The sequence below is a fragment of the Enhydra lutris genome, unplaced genomic scaffold (genome assembly GCF_002288905.1).
Source record: "Enhydra lutris kenyoni isolate GAN:26980312 unplaced genomic scaffold, ASM228890v2 scaffoldscaffold25, whole genome shotgun sequence".
Classification (NCBI taxonomy): domain Eukaryota; kingdom Metazoa; phylum Chordata; class Mammalia; order Carnivora; family Mustelidae; genus Enhydra; species Enhydra lutris.
This window is the reverse complement of record NW_019154109.1, coordinates 18,020,791-18,043,940: the sequence shown is the minus strand read 5'-3', so window position 1 is coordinate 18,043,940 and position 23,150 is coordinate 18,020,791. Positions and strand designations below refer to the sequence as shown.

The 23,150-nt window shown below is 37.2% G+C and overlaps 1 protein-coding gene across 1 annotated transcript in view; it reads left to right on the top strand.

The window, feature by feature from the left end:
* LOC111151119 (usherin) overlaps positions 1 to 23,150 on the top strand; it is a 680,307-nt gene that overhangs the window by 462,180 nt on the left and 194,977 nt on the right. The window contains exons 43-46 of the mRNA XM_022508904.1: positions 1,405 to 1,568; positions 11,738 to 11,947; positions 13,281 to 13,483; positions 17,656 to 17,768. Coding sequence (XP_022364612.1) covers positions 1,405 to 1,568; positions 11,738 to 11,947; positions 13,281 to 13,483; positions 17,656 to 17,768 — 690 coding nt within the window. The remainder of the gene's footprint in view (positions 1 to 1,404; positions 1,569 to 11,737; positions 11,948 to 13,280; positions 13,484 to 17,655; positions 17,769 to 23,150) is intronic.

Sequence of the window (23,150 nt, the reverse complement as noted above, 5' to 3'; positions counted from 1 at the left end):
AAAGAAAGAAAGAAAGAAAGAAAGAAAGAAAGAAAGAAAGAAAGAAAGAAAGAAAGAAAGAAAATAAGGTGCAAGAAGAAAGGGTAAAGCAAACAAATGTAGAAAATTTGATGCTAGTACTTATTTGGGAGAAATAGGTAAATAGCCTCAAAGAAATCACTGTCTTTACCCACCACTACAACAGACCAACACCTTACATGTGGCTGAGTTACAGCCCTGCAAAAATATCTTTGGACCATGAGTGAAAAACAAGATGACTTCAACAAGCAGTAGAAGCAGACTTCAATATAGGTGGCAGCAAAATGCTGTGAGAATCCTGGCAGAATTATTTGACACGACCCTGTAAATGGCATCCCCCCTTTGTCAAGCCTGATAAGTTGTGACTTATTGAGACACATTCCATGGGCCCTGCATTGGATGCAGGGTGTCTTGGATGACATCGTAAACCCAAAAAAGGTGATGATGATCTAAGGCCAGCATATGCCCTGCGTTCTGGATGACCCCAGGGATAGTGATGTGTTGTGCAACATGTTAAGCAAATTTCATGGTCTAAGCCATTGTCCACACAAAGCCTGACTGTGTCTATAAATAGCATTTTCCTATCTGGGCAGTTTTGAACCAAATGAAGAAAGCATGATAGTCTTTTGCCTGAAAGAGCCAAAAAGGATTAAAAAAAAAATGATGGCTTTACTTTATCATTGATTTAATATATGACTTGGGAAGTCTTCATCATCTCACATCCCCATGTCTAGTTTTCTCCTTCTGCAAAGCAATATTCAGTTTCCACTGTATTGATTCAAGTAAATATGTTCACACGATAGCAAAATGCAGCTCGCTGTAGCAAAACTCTCGGCGGGAGAATGTTGTACCCTTTGGTCACAGTTACGATTTAATTTAGGGGTTTATCAGTCTTCCAATGAGATTATGGGATGGAAGGATAGGTGTAGGAAGAAAATGGTGATGAGGGATTCTGATATTTGAAAATGGATGAGTTTCCCAAAAGAAGAGCATAAAACTGTCTGGATCAAATTCAGATAGAACGCTGGCCTGTTGCCAGGTTTGTAATTGCATCTTGAATTGAGCTGTAATCCTTACCACTTCCGAAAACAGTAAGAGTGAGAAAACGATAAACCACATTTGTTTTAAATAGCGGTTATTTGCTTTAGCATTCCTAATAAAATATTTTCCCTGACACTGTGGTGAAGCCTCCAGAGCTACAAAGATAGTGGCATGTTTTTTGTGGAGGGAGGAAAAAGAAGATAATTCTCTTCTGTAGGGGGAAACAGAATATTGTGCATTTTGGGCATACTGTATTTTGTAAGGGAAAAGCAATGTGTGTGTGTGTGTGTGTGTGTTTCCTTAAAAGAGAAATTTGTAATGACTTTTTGAAAAATGACCTTTCAGGTTTACGACGTATGAGTATAAGGTGTTTGTACACAACAGCGTGGGTTTTACACCGAGCCAAGGAGCTACCGTGACAACATTAGCTGGTCTTCCAAAGAGGGGCACCAACCTCACTGCAACCGTTCTTAACCACACTGCCATAGATGTGACATGGGCTAAACCAAGTAAGTCAGCTTCTCATGTCTTTAGTTCCCCTTAGCATGAATTTAAATTGGATGCATTAAAAAATAAAAACAACAAAAATCTGAGATGCTTGTGCTACTCTTCAGAGCCAGATTCTCTCTCCCTACTTTGACATCCTTCTTGGGCCTTCTCGTCCTCTTCCATTCCTTTTGGTTGGGAAAGTAATTTCTGTCACACCAACCAGTTGTGATAGAAATGGCCGTGTATTAATTTGCTAGAATGCAATCCTGTGCACTTTCCCACAGAAAGCTCTGCCCCCACCCCCATCTTGTAACTCAGTACTTATTAGCAAGAACCATTGACAGGATTGCAGTCATATGAGGGATTTTTCCGAGTGAATCATCTTCAGCGCTGGTTGTAGATAGAATTCCAACTTCACAAAGGAAAATGGAACCTGGACATCACCACTGGGCTTGCTTCAATAAATGCAGGGGCCTCGCCCTGACCCTATTCAGATCACACCTTTATGGGCAGTTAGAAGAGCTTACAGATGGATCTAATCCGCTCCTGAAACTTTAGAAACACAAAAACTGATATTTCAGATCTTGTTGGCCCGCAGAATAGCATTTAACAGCAGACCTTTTAATTTGTAGTCATCCGTTATCACCATTAGAGAACAACAATGAATTTATCATGGGAATAGGTCTTGTAACCATTCTTAGAAGTACCACTTAAGATCTGGCAAATAGTTGAATCAAAACTTGCTAGAATAGTACCACATATCGAGAAACATCTGATTCACAAATCCCCAAGTGAAATGTTTGTCTCATGAAAGAGAACTGTACCTGCTAGGGTAACCATCTATGGTTAGAGTCTGCATAGCTGTAAAACTACTCTTGGCCGGGGATGACTAGGGAATAGTAATCACGTGATTTTCATTCAGCCTTTGAGTTTTGTGCCAGCCTAAGACATGCTTCCTGTTCCATTTAGAACATCTGAGTGGATTTGCCTCCATGTTATATTTTATCAGTTGTGAATTAAAACCAGGATTAGGTGACATTAACGGTAAATTAAAATCTGTACCTGCTCTGTTGATCTACGTTGCCACTAAATAACCCATTTTTACAGAAGACTATCACCCTAGGGTTTTTATAAAGTTGCTGGTTTCTAATAATCTGTGTCACCTCTGTTGGGATCTCTTAAGCCATTTAAATGGAAGAATGGAAATTAATTGATGCTTATGATTACCCTCTGAGACACCTCTGGAAAAAATACAAAGTTTTTATCTGGAGATAGATTTTTATGTCTGATATATTTGCATTCATCTCCCTCTTCCTCTCTACTTTACCCTCACCACCTGACTCATCTTAAAAGCCTGCTCATAAAGGTGGATGTCCTCCCCCTCATCTGACATTTGAATACTGCTGTTAAGATCCAGCTGCTGAATTTTTGCCAGTATAGGTCCTTTATGTTATAATTGCATGCCTGAAGTAAGCGTGCTTATAAAAACTGACAAACCTAATAGATCTGCAGCAGCTCGCTGAAGTTTCATTACCTTGGTAATCTGAACCTCTGACCTTCGGGATGTAGGTAATGCAATCTGCTGTTATTTCCATTCATACCTTAGAAATATTTCAGATAACTATTTGTGAGCACAAAGGTTAACTCTCAGAAGAGGGTCAGCTCTCCCAAAGCTTGTTGCATTATCATTTTCTTCCTTCGTGCAACCTGCTAGCCTAAGTAAATTAACTAGTCACTCCTCTGTGATAGGGCCACCTCTTTTTTGCAATTTTAATTTGTTTCCTTGGTTTCCTGGATATGTTTGGCACATTGTTGAATATGCTAAAAGGCACAAAACTATAGGATGAAAATCAATTGGATACATTTATAAATATTTACTTATTAAAGATTGCCTTTCAAAAAAACATAAAAATGTATTTTTAAAAAACCATATTCTGTCTTAACTGTAACCTCCCCATGGATACCATTTTGATAGCTGTGTATTTCTGGTAAATTTTTACTAACCACAGATTGACAGGAATGTTGTTGAGCATTTTAGAAGGACTCACTTTGAATGTTTGCTTCACTGTGTGGTCTCACGTGAGGTAAAAGCATCCCCACATTCCTTCAGTTCCTTTTTAGGGTTCATATAGCAAACTGGCAGCACACAGACCACATTTACTTCCCCATCCCCCCTACACTGTTTTGCCTATAGTATTTTTCTTAAATAATATTTTTCCAACATTTAACAATTAGAAGATTTTGCATAAAGATGATGATTTGGGGATTGATTTGAAAAATCAAATGATTGGGTGAAATTTTTTTCAGAACCCACAGGAGAACACTCCAGTTCTCCTGTGGGTGATTCCATCTATTCTCACTGTTTCAAATTCTCCTAACTAGGAAAATTACAAATTCCTATGAAGCCTTATGAAGGGATGATTTTAAAAAATAAACTTTGGAATCAGGGAAACCTGAGTTTGGATCCCAGTCCCAGTGTTTTCTTAGCACTAGGACTAAAGCAAGCCACTTAACCTCACTGAATCCTGGTTTCCTCATCCAATATCTTTAAAATGTTGTGATAGGAATGAAATGAGATAATATATGTTTAGAACTTAATAATCATTTAGTATCAGTATAAAGTATTACTGTGTCTCTAAAATGTTGACAGTGTTGTCAATAGCAATTTTACAAAAGAAAAAAAATTGGAAAGCCTTTTCTAATAAAAATTTGGTCATGGCATTCAGATAAAAGATTTTCTATGGTGAGTTGAATATAGACAAAGAGGAGATGTAGCTTTATAATGATCTAACTTGACTGAAAGGTAGAACCACCAGCCATTGCATAGTATCATTTCCTACCCCCTCCCCCTTGAAGGTGGTGTTCCCCATGCCCATCCACCTAGACACTGCACACACTTACCAGCCTTGGAGTTAGTCATGGCCTTGCGCCTATGTTTGTACCAATAAAATGTGAAAAGAGATGATGTATGTCTTTTGGTGTCATAAGCACAACACATTAGCTATGTCTCTTTCTGTTCTCTCTTCATAATTTCCCTGGATGGAACGTAAACATGGCAGTTTTCTCAGTTTCAACTCTGCAGACATGGACGACACCCTAAAAGAGCCAAACCACATAAGAAAAGGAACCTGGGCTGTTGAAATAGAGCACCATCCAATTCACTCATTTGGGGGCTATTATGTGAGATATAAATTAACATCTGTTTTATTTAAGTCAACTTTTATCAGTGCCTCTTGGTTACCACAGTTCAGTTAACTCTCTCAGTCCCTGTTTGCCCATATGAATTCACTTAAGGAGCAGAATTATCTATCCTGTTTCTATTGCTTAATATAGCATGATGAGTAATTAACATATCTCATATACAATTTCCTTTAAATACAATTTTCTCTGGCAGGCTATTGATAGGAGTTGGAACACAATGAAAGACTAAGTAGCTGGGAGGATTTCCTAAATACAGGTGTTTGTTTCTGACTATGCATAAATTAGATAGAAGGCATGAGAAATCTTTTTGGGAAAGATAAGGAGCCTGGCTTGGATCACTTCTTTATGTAAGCAATTTTCTCTTGCAGAGTAAAGAATTTTTTTTTTAAAGATTTTATTTATTCATTTGACAGACAGAGATCACAAGTAGGCAGAGAGGCAGGCAGAGAGAGAGGGGCAAGCAGGCTCCCTGCTGAGCAGAGAGCCCGATGGCTCAATCCCAGGACCCTGAGATCATGACCTGATCCGAAGGCAGCAGCTTAACCCACTGAGCCACCCAGGTGGCCTGAGTAAAGAATTTTTTAAGGAAGTAATTTGATTTAAAAAAAAAATTTTTTTTTAACTCTACCCTCAACGTAGGATTCGAATTCACAACCCAAGGATCAAGAGTCTCATGCTATACTGACTGAGTCAGCCAGGTGCCCCACAAGAAGTAGTTTTGGTTCCTCACATTTTCCAAGAAGTGTTTGGTTAATAACACAAAGCTCTGCATGTTGAACTTGGGAAATTGAACACTGATTTGAGAATCTATGAGCAAGATACACTTCTATTATAAAATAACCTTAATGGGATCCTTCCAAGTTTTTACATTTGAACAAAATTACCTCCTCCCAAGGAGCCTACTAATGAGAGATGCGGCTAAAGAAGTCAATCCTAGACAAATCTGGACACCTATTGAATGGAGTGGTTCGCTGTAATTGCTCTAGATCAGGCCACAGATGTTTTTGTAAAATGCCAGATAGTAAATACTTCAGGTTTGCGTGCTATGTATAGTCTATGTGGTAACGGCTTAACTTTGCCATTGGAGCACAAACACAGCAATAGATGACACCTACACAAGCATAGCTGTGTTCCAGGAACAATTTATTACGGACACGGAGATAAAATTTTCATATAATTTTCACATGTCACAAAATACTATTCTTTTGATCTTTTTTCCCTAGCCATTTAAAAAATGTAAAAACCATGCTTAGCTTGCAGATTATTATAACCAGGTGGCAGGTCACATTTGACCTAGAGGCCAGATTTTGCCCATGGACCATCATTGGCTGACCCTAATGTAGATGCTAAAAATCTAGAGGATGTAATTGACATTAATAGTAATCTGTAGGGGTGCCTCTGTCACTCACTTGGTTAAGTGTCTGCCTCTGGCTTAGGTTATGACCCCATGGTCCTGGGATCGAACCCCACGTTGGGCTCCTTGCTCAGTGGGAAGAACTTCTCCCCCTGCCTGCTGCTCCCCCTGCTTGTGTGTTCCCTCTCTCTGTCAAATAATGTCAAATAAATAAATAAATAAAATCTTTAATAGTAATCTCTAAAAATAATCCAACAGCGTGTGAGGAGCATTACCTAAGTGCTTTAGCAAGAGGACTTTCAGCTAGCTCACTTAACAACTGTTTTAAATTACTTGGGAATCTATTACAAAGGAGAGGAAACTCTTGTATATTTGAGAACTGTTACAGCTAAGATCACATTTCTGACCAATATATAGAGATTACCACCCAAAATGTCATTTAATAGCAAAAATTATGTCCAAAGTTTATAACCGTCTTCTTCAACTTACTGAGGTGGCCTGATTGATACACTACAGTTAGAGGAACACCTGTACTCAGATAAATTTATTCAATCTAGCAAATATGGGTTGCACATCATAGGATTAGAATATCTGAACAAATTTAACAAATGTTTTTTGTTGTTTCAAACACCTGCTAGCATGAACAGCTCCAAATCATGTAACTCTAGCTCAGATGTTCACACTTTGATGTCTAAGTCCACCTGGTGGCCAGAAAAACACTTCAAATTCAAGAAGTCCCAAGTGGAACAAGTGTCCATCCCATAATTACTCCTATGTTTTCTTTTTTTTTACTCCTATGTTTTCTATTTTATGTAATGAGATCCACCCAGAAACCAAAACCAGAAATCTGAGATTTCTGTAACTCTTCCTTACCCCTTCTAAACTCTCTGGGGTGGCTTAAGGACCTTGGCTCCTTCCATCTAGTAGATGCACTATTCCCTTGGGCCTTCAAGTCCTCCAGGTGGGAAAACTAAAGACAGTCAGAAATGGCCAATTGCTCTAAAAAGAGCACAAACTGGTCGCATGACTTTACCCAGATGCAAGAAGCCCAGAAAATATATTCTGGCTATTTGACAAAAAGAGAAAAGACATGGGTGTTGGTGAATGCTAACTTTATCTTCTGTAGTGATTTCTTTTTTTTTTTTTTAAGATTTTTATTTTATTTATTTGACAGAGAGAGATCACAAGTAGATGGAGAGGCAGGCAGAGAGAGAGAGAGAGAGAGAGAGAGAGAGAGAAGCAGGCTCCCCGCTGAGCAGAGAGCCGGATGCAGGACTCGATCCCAGGACCCTGAGATCATGACCTGAGCCGAAGGCAGCGGCTTAACCCACTGAGCCACCCAGGCGCCCCTCTTCTGTAGTGATTTCTAAAGTTAAATGCTATTTGTCCTATTAATGCTATTGGTGGGTTAGTGCTATCTTTCTCTTTTTTTTCATGACTTCCTGTTTTATGTATGAATCCAGTGTACTGTTACTTTCCTTGACCTTCTTACCTGCCATTTTCAATGTTTCATTATAAATTATTATATAATTATTTTTACATAATTATTTTCTCTAAATAGTTTTGATTTTTATTATCAATTCTAAAACTTTCCCAGTCTTGAATTCTGGATCTTGATTCACCCTTTTTATCTTCTGGGTAACATTATTGGGAAAATTTTACCATTGAAGTTAAATAATTACTCTTATATATATGTAGGTATGTATATATACATATATATATATATTTAAACTTTTGTCCTAAATAAGAAAGTCTTTTTTGTTGCATTTGCACATAAATAATTACTTAGATTTGTATGAAATTCTTGTATCAAAATGTTTTCCCTCAAAACCTGATGAAATTGTTCCATTGTCTCCCAATATTTAATGTTCTGGATGAGAAATCTGAAACTCGCCTGACTTTTTCTCCTTTGTAGATAATCTTTTAACGTTTAGCTTACCTTTGAAATGTTAGAATGTTCCATGATATGTCTATGTTTGGATATATTCTCATTATTTTGATCAAAACCATATTAATTCAATTTATGGACATAAACCTTTATGTTGGGTCAGGTTTCATGGGGAATTTTATGTTCATCATTATTTATTCCATTTATTTTTTAAGTTGATTAGATATTTTTATTCTCTGTCCTCAATATCTATAATTCTGACTTTCATTGATTTCCTCTTAGTCATTTTCCTCTCCATTCTTTCCTACTGTGTACTTTTAATCTGCTTTTTTCTCCTTTCCAGGCAGATTTGAATTCTGCCATTGCTTTTTATGTTTCCTTGCTATCTTATTTAAGCAAGAGCAGTTAACATCTTTGTCTTCATATCTGTCTTTTCATGATCATAGGTACATGTTTCATAGAAGCTCCCTTTTCATAAAGGCATGTCCCCCCTTTGTTATTTAAGAATAAAATGCAAATGTTTTCTAAAACTTCCATCTCATTCTCATAAAAGTAATACATGTACACACAAATCTGCTTTTGAAGTTTCTAGACTATGTTTTCCCTCTCTCGTGCTATGAAGAAATCTTGTGACTTAATGTTTTTCTCTTTTAAAAAAAGGGAACTATATTCAGGCTCAGCTTTTACCAATATGCGGGGAAGGTGAAATTTACTTGGCTCCATTCTAGCTATTTCAATTCCAATAACATTCCTCTCTCAGAGGTAGACTCAGGGTCAGCAGCCTTTAATTTTGTGCTGGTCTATTGAACTAAGGATGTATCTCCTGTTCCTTAGACAGTTCAGTGACTTGGGAAGAACCCACTGAAGTTTAAAAACTTGTTTGAACAATTAAAAAGTATACTGTGCATATACTGCTCCTAGAACTTGTCCTAAGATAACTAGGATATGAAGATATAATGTCTTTTCTACTATTTTTCTGTGTTTCGGACTCTGCACTAAATGAATGAGTGAAAAATGTTGAAGTAGATATTGATGAGAGGCAAGATAATGTAGAAATCTGGTTAGAGAAGCCTCTATATCATGGAGTAAGACATAACCAATGGAACTCAATTGCCATCTTTTTCTATCTTTTGAGGGGCTATAGATTTTGTTCTATTTCAAGTGGGTTGATATATGGTACATGGCTAAGAATTTGCATCTAATGGAATTTTATCCAGATGTCAACACAAAATCTTTGTTCATCTTGAATTTACAGTGCTAGTCACAATATTTTCAATGTATATACATAAGTACATTGATTGAAACTTGATGGGAGAGATATCAGGGATGTTTAACAACACAGGTAAAACCCATTTATAGTTGCCAGGATTGTTTGAAAGCACTTCATCAAATTATATCTTTAGCACTTGTATCTCTAACAAGAGACCTCACTTAACAAACTAAAATACAACATAAACTTCAAATCTAGTACACTTTCCATTATACCTCAGCTGCTATAAATTAATGAGAAATACTATTGTAATCCAGTAAAAAATAATTCTAATGAAAGAAGAAACTTTTGCATTCACAGCACCAATGGCTTTGCTGTACTTGACTAACATCATCTGGGAAAATATTGATGGATATGAATAACCAGTTCCTGCCAGTGCACAATAATGACCTCATTATTGAAGGTGCTTGCATGTTGTGACATCAGAGAAAAGAAAATCTTAATCCCAGAGTCTTCCAAGTTTGTTACTAAAGATCTCTTACTATAGACTCTTCCAACCATACTGACATTCCAAACCTGGTACTAGAAATAAGATCAAAGCAGTATTGTGTTCAGCATTCAGTTTTTATGCGAGACTCCCAAGATCTTATCGAAAAGGGGTCCTTAAATGAGTCATACATCCTTTAAAGCCATATTCCCTTAAGTGGCCATATGCTATGTACTCACATATCAGAGACACTGTACTTTAATGACCATAAAGAGAAATGCCACATTTTCTTCTGTCTTTGGACTAGTGCTACTGAACTATTTTGATGCATACTTTTACATACAATATCAGGAGGTTTTTAAACCAGCATTCCACCCCACAATCCTAACATGAACCGAGGTAATAGTTTCTGCTTAAGGTCTTTAAAAATAATACTAATCTAAGTAGAGCAGTACACTATGTAGTATACTTACACTATTTCCTACCTAAGAAAATATAGCTGTTTTATGGCTTCTTTTTATTGTATTTCTTTTTTTTTAATTTTTTAGTTAATCTATGTACTTTTTAAATTTAAATTCAATTAGCCAACATATAGTACATCATTAGTTTTTGATGTAGTGTTCAATGATTCGCTAGTTGCATATCACATCCAGTGCACATCAGATCTCATACCCTCCTTAATGCCGCACCTCTCTCCTTTCTGCACCCCTCGATTTGTTTCCCAGAGTCAAGAATCCCTCATGTATTTTTCTCCCTCTCTGATTTCTTCCCATTCAGTTTTCCCTCCTGTTCCCTATGTTCCTCTGCGTTATTCCTTATGTTCCACATATGAGTTAAACCATATAACAATTGTCTTTCTTTGTTTGATTGACTTATTTCACTTAGCATGATAACCTCCAGTTCTATCCATGTCAATTTAAATGGTGGGTAGTCCTCCTTTCTGATGGCTGAGTAGTATTCCATTGTATATATGAGCCATTTCTTTATCCATTCATCTGTTGAAGGACATCTGGCTCCTTCTATAGTTTGGCTGTTATGGACATTGCTGCTATGAACATTGGGGTCCATGTGCCCTATTTTCACTACATCCATATCTTTGGGGTAAATACCCAGTAGTGAAGTTGCTGGGTCATAGGACAGCTCTACTTTTAACTTCTTGAGGAACCTCTGTACTATTTTCCAGAGCAGCTGTACCAGCTCGCATTCCCACCAAGCATCATTGTAGAAAGGTAATGTGAAGCAGAACTTAGAGCAAAGAAAGGAGAAATTGGGTAAAAGCAGAAAAAGAAAACAGTAAGCCTGTCTTTGAGAGGATGATGGTTGAGGAATTGATGAGTTATATTTGTGAGACAGTAAGTGATTGATTTTGGCACCCTTTAAACATTTGTCTACATCATAGAAACACAATGAAGTAGGAGAAAAGAATGAGAACCTTGATAAAAATTCAGATATCATCCTGGGATCCTACTGAGCAAATCCTTAAGGAGAGTATGCTGTATCACTTTACAACATCAGCAGTGTACATAACAGGATATCTGTCTAACATTCTTTTAGGTAGCATTTAGCAATTTCAAAAATGCCTCAAGTTCTAGGATCAATGTCAGGAAATGCCCTGATTTGCATTAGCATAGACTCCTCTCAAGGATGATGTTGCTTAGAAATGGAAGTTGTTCCATGTTTTGAATACGTTATTTTACTCTTAGTTTCCTTTTATAACTGTTACGTTAGAGTTCTGAAGATTAGTTGAATAACTAATAGCATAATTAAATATTTAAAACTAGTAGCATAATTAAAATATTTAAAAGAAATTTAAAAGTTTATTTTCCTATAAAGGTAAGTTTCTATGTAATTAATCATAGGATGAGGGGAAGAAAAATAAACTTTTTTCTAAGAAGTAAAAACCAATGCCACCATAAAGAAGTTTCCATAAGCATTCCATTTCCCCCTTCTAGACACAGCTGAAGATGAAGTTTATCTTCTGTTTTTTTTCCCCTTAGAAACCCTTTTAGATCAGGCACAATTACAGTATCCTGCATTTATTGTTAACAGCCTTTCAAGACCTACAAGGTGATGTTGAATATTACACACTTTTTTGGAGTTCTGCTACCTCAAATGAATCTCTCAAAATCCTCTCAGATGTAAACTCTCATGTCATCAACCACTTAAATCCAAACACAGAGTATCAGATTTTTATCTCTGTCTTCAATGGAGTCCACAGCATCACCGGAGAAGTACTGCGCGCAACCACTTTCGATGGGGGTGAGTCCAGATTTCAAGAGACACTTGGCTTCAGAGATGCAAATGAAATTGATTGATTCTTGCTGAGGTTGAGATCAGTCATCCCTCCATTATAAAATTTCCGGTGTTGGAGGGAAGGGGGTTGGGGCTAAAATGCTTAAGTGCTCGCTGTCATCAAGTGGCAGATCAATACACAGTCCCTTAGAGACAGTAGCACAAGGCTCTAATAATGGGATATTAGCCCAGTTTGTTCCTGTTCTTTTCGGTGTATGCTGAGTTTGGCGCTGAGTTCACATCAATAAATGGTGACATTTAGAAACTTCTTTTTTTTAAGATTTGCTCTCAGAAGCAGTATGCTTTTCAAAACACAGCCAGGCACCGTGAGGGCTCTCCCTGAGTCACCAGAAATGGTAGGTGGAAGTTCAGCCACTGAGAAAAATTGCCTATGACTCATTTCTAAGCCAGTTAGCAAGGGGGAGGAAGCAAGGGAAGCAACTTGTGAATCTGAAATGTGTTTGGAATGGTCTTTCTAATCTTTTTGGCTTTATAAAGTCTCATTATAAACATTATAATATCATTACCTCCCAAGCAAGTGTTCCAGGTCATTAGCAGAGCACTTTAAGTGTGGAACCCATTTCCCTTTGTGGTGCCAAAGGTCAACACCTTTTGTTTATAAAATAGAATGGATCACAAGGACAATTTTTCAGCTAGTTAAGATGGGTTCTTATGATAAAAATAGGTCTTTGCATAGTTATTTCTGACATGCTTGAATAATTGTGTAATTTAACGCCAAGCAAGATTTTTTTCCTAATGTTAGATTTCATCATTACCTATGGTAATCAACATTCAAAATCATTTACATAATGACAATATTGCATTATTGCTTCATATTGCTTGAGTTACAAGCTAGTAACATCAAATGATTTTTTACGTTCCACCAGCCTCAGCCTCAATGTATTCGAGTTTTATTTTTTGCTTAAGGAGCAAATTTTCTTTTTTCCTTTTTTTTTCCCTGTGAGGTATGGGGTGAAGGGATGGGGAAAGAGACAAATAATAGATATGTGTTAGTGCTGCAGATGGGTGAATAATTTATCATCATATCCCACTGGTCACATAGTATTGAAGATTAGCACTATGCTGGTGGTATAAAGCATTTTACCACCAATTCTTATGGTTTCTAACTGAGAGTATAATAAGCCAATTTACAGAGGACTACAGACTGTGATAACTTCATCAGAGAAAAGCAGATAAGCAACAAACCCTTTGCTAAACCTAAATACTAATCTGCATTGAGTTTAAGAAGTGCTTTTTCAGAGACAGCTGGAGTTTATTCAGTTTCTTCCTTTAATTCTAGAGCCTCAGGGCATGCTTCCTCCAGAGGTCGTCATCATCAACAGTACAGCTGTACGTGTCATCTGGACATCTCCTTCAAACCCAAATGGCGTCGTCACTGAATATTCCGTCTATGTAAATAATAAGCTCTACAAGACTGGAATGAATGTGCCTGGGTCTTTCATTCTGAGAGACCTGTCTCCCTTCACTGTCTATGACATTCAGGTTCGAACACTGTTTTTTGATGGTTAAGTTTATAGGTATGTTAAATAAAACATGCTAGGCTATGTCTCTCGGTGGACACCTTCAGTCTTGGTTACAGATTATTTATTTACCGGGGGAGGGGAGAGAAAAGAGATAAACTGATTAGGATTAAATCTATTTGCTGTGGGCAAACACATGAGTCTCTGGAGAGAAGATGATGGTAATATGGGAAACAATGGTGATGATATTCTCATCGGCAGGCAAAATGAGGCAAGTCATATATTGGCAGGAAATCTTGCCATGCAGTTTGCTTTTGTCCTGCCTGGTTCTTTTACTGCTGTCAAAAGCAGAATCAGCCTGTGAATGTGGAGACATTTTTTTTTATCCCTACATCCACTGTTTACTAATTTAATATCCTCAAGGAAGTTACATCACCTGTTTGGTGTCAGTTATCTTTTTTGTAAGGACAATGGACTCCACAACTTAAAACATTCTATCCAGGGGCCCCTGGGTGGCTCAGTGGGTTAAAGCCTCTGCCTTCGGCTCAGGTCATGATCCCAGGGTCCTGGGATCGAGTCCCGCATCGGGCTCTCTGCTCAGCAGGGAGCCTGCTCCCCCCCTCTCTCTCTGCCTGCCTCTCTAGAGGCCTACTTATGATCTCTCTCTCTGTGCAAAAAAAAAAAAAAAAAAAAAAATCTTAAAAAAAAAAAACATTCTATCCACCTCTGGCATTCTGTGATTCTGAAGGCAACAAGAAAAGTGACTATATGGCAGACAAGAATATATTAAAGGGTTTTGCCACATGTGTGGCAACCCTCCCCTATGTGAAAAGAGTTGTATTAAACATTTTTGCCCTTGAACCTTCTTTGAGACTCTGATGAATCCTTGAACCCTGCCCTGGAAAAACATGTATGTATTTATGTGACAGAAGTCGGCTTCCACTTTCGGAATGCATTGACCATGCGAGGCCCAACTCACAGATCTCTTGGGATCTACTGACCTTCAAAATAGAAAAAAAATATAGAGACAACAAAGGCATTTATAACAAGGAACTTGTCCCCAAGGCGTTGGAAATCTTATTACCGTGCTAGGATGTAAAAGATAACAAGGCCAAATGTGGAAATTAATGATAAAAACAGAATGTTTCAGAAACCCAAAGTTCATAGAGGAGGGTGGCAATTTGGTAAGTTTTTAAAGAAACTGTGCTGATTCTAATGAAAGAGCTTTGTAAATAATTTTCAAAAGACATTAGGCATAGAAATTTTGATGGTCGGAGAAACTTTTCACTGGCTTTGTCCATTAAGTGCTACCTCCTTCATTTTCCTGTACCCTACTTTCCCTCACACTTGAAGGTGAAACCCACACAATCATCTGGCTACAACCAATGCTTCAGCCTCTCCTACTGCTAGGCCTACCTTCTTCAGGAAGCAAAAAGATATTTGATAAAAGAAGAAAGATATGTTGATTATTTTTCATTACACTCTGTGATTTCCATGACCTGACCTGAGGCATCTTAGCATGGAATATGCAGACAGATGCTCATGTCCATAGCTTTTCGAGTGAGTCCATATGTGCCCATACATCATAGGTAAAATTATAAAATAAAAATCATACTCAAAATTAAAAATCATACTCAAAAAATCATATTCAACATAATCTCTTCCAGTCCCGTCCATGTTGCTACAAAAGTTGGGTATTCATCCTTTCTGATGGAAGCATAATACTCCATAGTGTATATGGACCACATCTTCCTTATCCATTCGCCCGTTGGAAAAAAAAAAAAGAATCATACTCAAATTATAAAATAAAAATCATACTCAAAATAATCTTTATGAACAAGGTTAGTTTAGGAAGGTGATAGAGGGTTTGCTGGATTATTCTCTTTGGGGCCCTTGTGGAGAAAGACATTGAGTCCTCAAAAGGCAACTTAGTCATTTGTTTTACCAGGACTCAAAATACAATGTAAGGTGAGATCACTGGGTGCTGTGCACACGCATCCTGATCCAACTTTCTGACCATACAGCAAGAGTTGATGTGTCAGTGCTTCAGGCATGTTCTACTGTGAAAGGCTTCGCTCAGACCTACTGACTTGAGTCGCTAGTGGCCTGACGAGAGTGCATTTTGATCAGATTTAGTACAGGGAAAAAGATAAGGAGACAATAGACCAAATTAGAATCTAATACTTAAATTGTGTTATTAGGAACTAAGATATTCTTATCTTTGATAACTATATTTTTGTGAAGCTCTTCACATTCCAGGAATACTGCTTGAAGTAGTTGTTACATCACTGGGAAATTTGAATACCAAATACCAAAGATTTTCATTTACAGTGTCAAAGATGATTTGGCCCCATTTAAAATATGCATCTAATTGATATGCCTAATACTTTAGAATTAAGGTTCTGTATGTTAACCTCCTCTCTAAAATAGCCAGTGATGAGAAAGCAGACACATAGATGCCAATGAGAATATCTTTTTTGAATAAACTCCTTTATGTATCCCTTTTTAAATGGAATAATATTTTCAATTTTTGATTCAATTTTATTTTTAATATGAATCTGTAAACCTTTATATTTGCGTTTCATTCACATTATGCAATGTAGGTATTGCAGCAGAAAGCTGCTCCAGAGATGGAGACATGGAACATTACTTTAGTAAGGATGAGAAAAATATTGACAAATTTCTCCACACTCAAAATAAAAGCTTTCTGGAGAACCATTTGAATATAGTTAAGTAGTTTGGAACTTAGAGCTATTTAGATGATAAGACAATAAGGTAAGCAAAATCCAGATCAGATATCTCATATCTTACCAGTTTGATCTTATTCCCTGATTTCCCTAACCCCCAATTCACGAACTGATGAAATGGACTTGTGAGGACTTAGTAAAATTTCTGCCAGTACCCATTATAATTTTGAGCACATATTATTTACATAATAAATTCAGTTGAATTGATTTCGAGTTACCTCATTATGCACCATATATGTCAAATATTTCCCAATATACATGAAGTTCTGTTGTCATTAATTCAAGTATATTTTAGGTTTCTTTGCCTTTAAATTATTTGGGGTTTCATTGGACATACTCAGAGTGGTGGACCTCGATAGTGTCCAAATATCTATTAAATATTACCTCAAAAGACTCTATTGCATAAATAAGGATCACAACTTAAACAGCATCGTAAAAATATACCTCAGCTCCTATTTAGGTGTAAAGTGCCATATGAATGAAATGACGTAACTACTACATACAGTAATAATTGCATTTGTCTTTTCTCATTGCCAGTGGATATTCAGAGAACTGCTTTACTCGTTCTCTGCACTAACATCTAAGCTCAGCCTTAGCGTTTAAGATTCCTCTGCATCCAGCCTTCCTCCTCCCATTTATGTATTAGATGCTGAAAGTAAATCAGTGTTGGAAAAAGTACAGATTCTCTTTGGCTTACCCTTTCATTGGGAACAGAATGATGTGAGTCTATGGATGTCCCACCAGCAGTGTTCCGTATATTTATTCGTCTGTCCCCCTCATGGCTGCACGTGTTCCTTTTGTGTTACTAATGCTTGATGACCCCCATTTCTAACCTTCATTACTCCACCCTCCTCTGTTTTTATTCAGGTTAGGTGGCAGAAGTAAAGGGTTAAATGATGATTTTCTGCTGTGATTAAGGTAAAAATACAATTGCAGCTGCAACCAATGGATATAAGAGAGCTCAGCCACACTGAAAGGCTTCTCTAGGTTTCATTTTTCTTCTATCCCACATTAGCATTTAGGCCATTCGTTGTAAAGTGTCAAGACTTCGGGGAGATATCATCATTACACAACCTGGTTATAGATCTAGAGAGCCGTGCGCAGTGATAACCTATTCTGCTTGCAAACTGTCACCTAAACATCTTCCATTCCTCAACTGTGCTCCAGATAGATTACTATGTCTGTCTCTTTCTGAATGGTTGGAACCAGAGGCTAAACATCACCATTTTCATCACTAAATCAGTTGTCTTGGGCTCCTTTCTATATTCTATGCTGATATGGTCCCAGTGGAGTCAATTAACATCAAAAATTAATATTAATAGAACTCCAAGAAGTTGTAGAGAACTACAGGAGAGTCTTGTGAAATGAGGGTGTGTGGATTCAACCCATTGGCAGTCTATGCTTTGAAAATAATTGGATGTATTCTTTTGTAAACTAATGTCTACAGGTTGAAGTCTGTACCAAATACGCCTGTATGAAGAGTAATAGAACCCAAATCACCACTGTGGAAGATACCCCAAGTGATTTACCAACGCCCACAATTCATGGCATCACTTCAAGGTAAAATTTTTGCCAGTTAATCTAAAGAGCTGATCATAAGCAATGAAAATTAAAAATCAAAGATTTAATCCCAGCAATGACAATCTCATTTAAAAAGTTGCTATAAAAATCTGTATAAATCAAGAGGTACCTGGATGGCTCAGTCAGGAAGGCATCAGATTCTTGATTTTGGCTCAGGTCATGGTTTTAGGGTTGTGAAATCAAGCCCCATGTCGGGCTTTGCACTGGGCGTAGAGCCTATGTAACATTCTCTTTCTCTCCCTTTATCCTTCTCTCCCACCCCAAAAATCTGTAAATCAGAATTTTTGTATTGTTAGTTATTGATCTTCTCTGGCCACATCATCTACTATTTAAGTTTTAATGTCCCTGATTTTCCAGAATTACTTCCCTTTATTTAGTAACCTGTGAACAAATGCTTAAAAGCACAAAATATTTTCTATATTTAAATGTGTCCTTAGTGCTCGCTTTGGCAGCACATACACTAAATGTGTCCTTAAGTGAATCCTTTGGTAATGCAAAGAATATAATTTTAATTAGGTTAACTACCTTCTAAGTTAATCTCTTTGAAAAAAATAGATGTACATATATCAGATTGCCCTAAACCTAGAAACATCTATAAAATAAACAGGTGAGATAATCTTTCTATAACCATTACCAATATCATCAGACTCTTGGTAGGATCTCCATTTGTTGCTGAGAAATAGCCATAGTTTGAAAATGAGTCTCGTTTCAATTCAAGTTATAATAATAGTAATAAAAACATTTAACATGAAATTTCCCAAGGCAAAAGTGAGATGACAGTTGTTCTTCTTGCCACATCAATCTGAGGCTAGAGAAAGAAATCTGAGTACTCCCACATCTCATTCTTTTCACCCACCCAAATATATCACCCTTCACCATTACACATACACCCACACCTCCCACATATACATGCAGACCAAAATAATTAATCTGTTATAAGAGATTTCAATTCTGAAGGATTCCTCTGCAACATATTGAAGTTTCTACATCTTTTTAAAAATCAGTTTAAAAATATCTCTATTAGAACTAAAGATTAAAGTAATTACAAAACCCCAAGTAATAGGATGCTTGGCTGTTCAGGGCAAAGATCGTATCTTGTCTCCTTGAATACATCTTTTATCCAACACTCTGTAGATACTCATCTAATTTCAGATGTGCTAATTAATTGATAATCCCATCAGATTTTACCCATCTATCCACAGAATCGCCTACTCTGCAGAGGCAAAATAATCAAATGAAAAACTACCAGCAGATACATTTGTGGCTATAATAATATAAGAAGAAAAAGTAATACAAAAAATGTATAAGGCATGGTTTTAAATTCTCAAAGTTTCAGTCCACTGACTGGAGACACGGCCCTAAACAAATGTTTACAGAATAATGTGAAAAACACCATAATATATGTTTATAATATACAGGAAAAACATAAAAACACCAAACTCTACCCAGGATTACCAGTGAAGGCATCATGAAAGATGCAACATTTGAGTCCAGTCAAAGAACTCAAGGAAGAATTATAGTTAGGTGGATGGATGTTGTCAAATTTCTTGTCTGTTAACATCCTCATGACTCAAGCCCAGGTGAATGGCATAAAGAATATGTCTTAAATTACATATTCAGCTGTAGGTAAAAATCTGTAAACTTTATTAGAAATTTAAAAATCCTCGTCTGTGTCTGTGTTCCCAGAATACCTTTTTCCTTTAAAAAGATTCCTGCAGGGCACCTGGGTGGCTCAGTTGGTTAAGCATCTGCCTTTGGCTCAGGTCATGATCCCAGAGTCCTGGAATCGAGTCCTGCAAGCCTGCTTCTTCCTCTGCCTCTCTCTCTCTCTGTTATGAATAAATGAATAAAATATCTTTAAAAGAAAGATTCCTACAGATACTAGCAGAGGGAAAGTATTTTTTTAGTTGTGCTTCAAATTTACTCTCAAATATACTAAGCTGATGGCAAAAACATTAAAAAGGGTGTTTTACAACACGAGTAAGGAAAACAACAGAGCAGACAACAGAAGAGAAATTTTAACACAGTTTTGGAAGCAATATTTGGCAAGGAGAAACAAATGACTTAGTGCAGTGGAGAACGTTTACAACCAAAGTGTTGGTTAGCAGAGGGAGATAATAATGGAAAACAAACTAATTTGCCCTGCAGAGAACCTCAGTGTCTAAGCACTTACAAACTTTGAAGATAGTAAAGACGAGGAAGATGGGTTAAGGTTCAAAGCTGGAATCATAGGATTAGTAAAAGTCTGAAAAAAATTAGTTGGAACCTATAATTAGTCAGTATTCTCCTGAGAAGCAGAACCCAAAACTAAAGACCCAGGAAAGCTGGTGGTATAGTCTCTCAAAGGTTTGAGGATCCGGGAAACAAATGGTGTAGGTTCCAGTCCAAAGCTGAGAACAGGAGAAGACTGATGTCTTCGCTCAAGTAGTCCGGTAAAGAAAGGGAATTTCCCCTTCTTCCACTTTTCTGTTCTCTTTGGATTCTCAGCTGATTGGGTAATGCCCACCTGCAAGGGCTAGGCGATCTGCTTAACCAAGTCCACCATTTCACATGCTAATCTCCTCGGAAACAACCTCACAGATGTAACCAGAAGTAATACTTAGCCAAATATCTGAGCGCCGTGTGGCTCAGTCAAGTTGATGCATAAAATTAATCATCACAAAATTCAAGGTTCCTCACTTCCATATTATGCATGCATATGTCTACTTCTGGCATATTCCACTCCCAGGAGATCAGAAGTGTATTCTCAGGAGAAACAAACAGGTTCATAGGAATTAAGGCTACATGGATCAGTGGAAAGCTGGGATGAAAGGCAAAGCTAAAACTCATGATCAAGTGCAAGACTACAGTTGGACTGATGAAAGCCTTGGTTACATTCCCTGGCATTGATCTCAAAAACATTGTGAGAAGAATGTTGAAATCTCCAAATATAATTGTGGCTTATCTATTTCTTTTTTAGAGCTATCCGTTTTTTGCCCCATGTATTTTCATGCTTTATTATTAGGTACATACATGTTCAGGATTGCTGTGTCTTGGTAAATTGATTCTTTCATCATGGTGTAATATCCTTTTTCTTTCTTGATAATTTTCTCATTATCAACCATAATTTGTCTGATATTCAGATAACCACTTCAGCTTTCTTTTGATTTGTGTAATTTTGAGTGATTTTGGATTGTTTCCTAGACGTTTTAAATATTAGGCTGTGATAATTTGAGTCCTGTTAAAAATTTGAGGGATGAAATTTTAGTTTGCTTCATTTAGCAGGTAATCGTTTGGTTAACTTCAGATTGCAAATTCTGTCTTGCTTTGTATGCCCAGTGGTTCCAATGTCAGTGCATTTTTCAAAAGTTTTGCTATGCTGCTTCATGTCCGCTCCATGCGTGCACTTTTCAGTGGCTAATCTGGTATTTGTTTGAGGGATTATGTAATGGTTCAGGTCTCAAAGTCTTTGCTGTGATGCTCAGATTTCGTATAGGAAGCAACCATGCATGTATAGTTTGGAGTTGAGTCGGGACTTGTGTTGGTGCATACACAGAATTAGAAGATCACCTTGCTTTCTCTTCTGTGAGATTTCTCCCACAATGTCTAGGTTTTCCTGATTTTCCTTGTACTTCCTCTGTGGGATTGGTTAAAAACACATGGTTTCTTTTGGAATTTTGGCTTTCCAAGTTACCTTACATTTTATGCAAATGACACTGTTTTGGGTGTGATAAGATGAGAGAAAATAGAAGGAAAAAGAGGGTTACCCTCCCCCACACCTTTCTTTTTTTTTTTTTTTTTTTTGACCACAGGAGCTTCTTGTCCTGGTTTCTCTGGTCAGAAAGAGATTTTTTCTTGGGATTTTAGATTCTCATTTGACCAGGACTGCTATAGTGCAGCTCCTTGACTGGAGTCATTCTCAGAGCAGAGTCCAGAGGAAAAAAGAAAAAAACAAAACAGGGATTTCTCTCACACTCTCTCAGTTATAAGGTCTTTTTGTACTCTGGCCAGAAAGAGGGTTTCTCACATAGATTTTTCTTTCCCAGTTCACAGTTCTACACGGGGGCTACTCTTGGGTTAAACTGGGGAAATAAAAGAGAAGAAACTATGACAAATTCAATCTTTCATCTTTTTTTCCCCAAGTTTTGGCTCCCCTCCTGAACTGTCTCTATTGTTAACTTTTCAGAATCCTCAGGTGGTTGTTTCCTATTTTGCACACTTTTTAGTGTTGATCAGTCAGAGAGAGAGGTGGTAACAGGTCTACTCCATATTGGCCAGTCACAGAAAGTCCCTCTCAACCACATACATATATTTTTTTAAATTCTAATCCCTTTGGCAAACTTATTTCCTTTTTTTTTTAAAGATTTTATTTATTTATCTGACAGAGATCACAAGTAGGCAGAGAGGCAGGCAGAGAGAGAGGGGGAAGCAGGCTCCCTGCTGAGCAGAGAGCCCAATGTGGGGCTGGATCCCCGGACCCTGGGATCATGACTGGAGCTGAAGACAGAGGCTTTAACCCACTGAGCTACCCAGGCACTCCCTTATTTCCTTTTTTTAAAAAAAGATTTGCTTATTTATTTTTAGGGGAGGGGCCAGGGGCAGAGGGAGAGAGAATCTCAGCAGACTCACCACTGAGCAGAAGCTCAGTCTCCAGAACCCTGAGATCGTGACCTGAGCTGCAACTAAGAGTCAGTCATTTAATTGACTGAGCCATCCAGCCATTCCAACATTTTTTCCTTTTTGTTGTTTTTCTCTTTCTTTCTGTCTTCCTTGCTTCCATTTTTTTTTAAGAAAAAACTTGATAGAAATCATTCGCAACCAAATATTGGCAAGGAAAATCTTTCCTCCCTAAAAATGATTCATCATAGAAGAGCAACAGTTTCCAAAGGCAAGACTCTAATGAGCAGCCATAGACTACCAAGCCATTAATCAAAATTATACCAACACCAAAGCAGTTAGCCTCCCATGTGCATGTTATTATTTGTGTAATTTTATTATACTTTTGGCAATGTATACTTGTTAGTTATGTTTTTATTTTGGTTCAAAAAAATCTCTTTTGTATTAGCAATGGGCAAAATCAAATGAGAAGTTTTCCAGAAAAATGTCAGTAGACTGAGTTAACTTCTATAGCACTTAGAACAACTTGGTTTCTACTAAGACGCATATTTCTTGGATTCTTTGTTTATTTTTGGTAGGGCACAATTGTCGGTAACATTTAAGTTTCATATATTTTAATAACATATACAGATAGTATATCAGCCTGTTTGATTATATCCATGGAATGCATCGAGTCATCTTTGGATTTGTCTTAACTTATGCCTTGTAATGTCTGTAGCACAAGCACTTATACACGCTTTTCCTATTACATATAAACCAAAGACA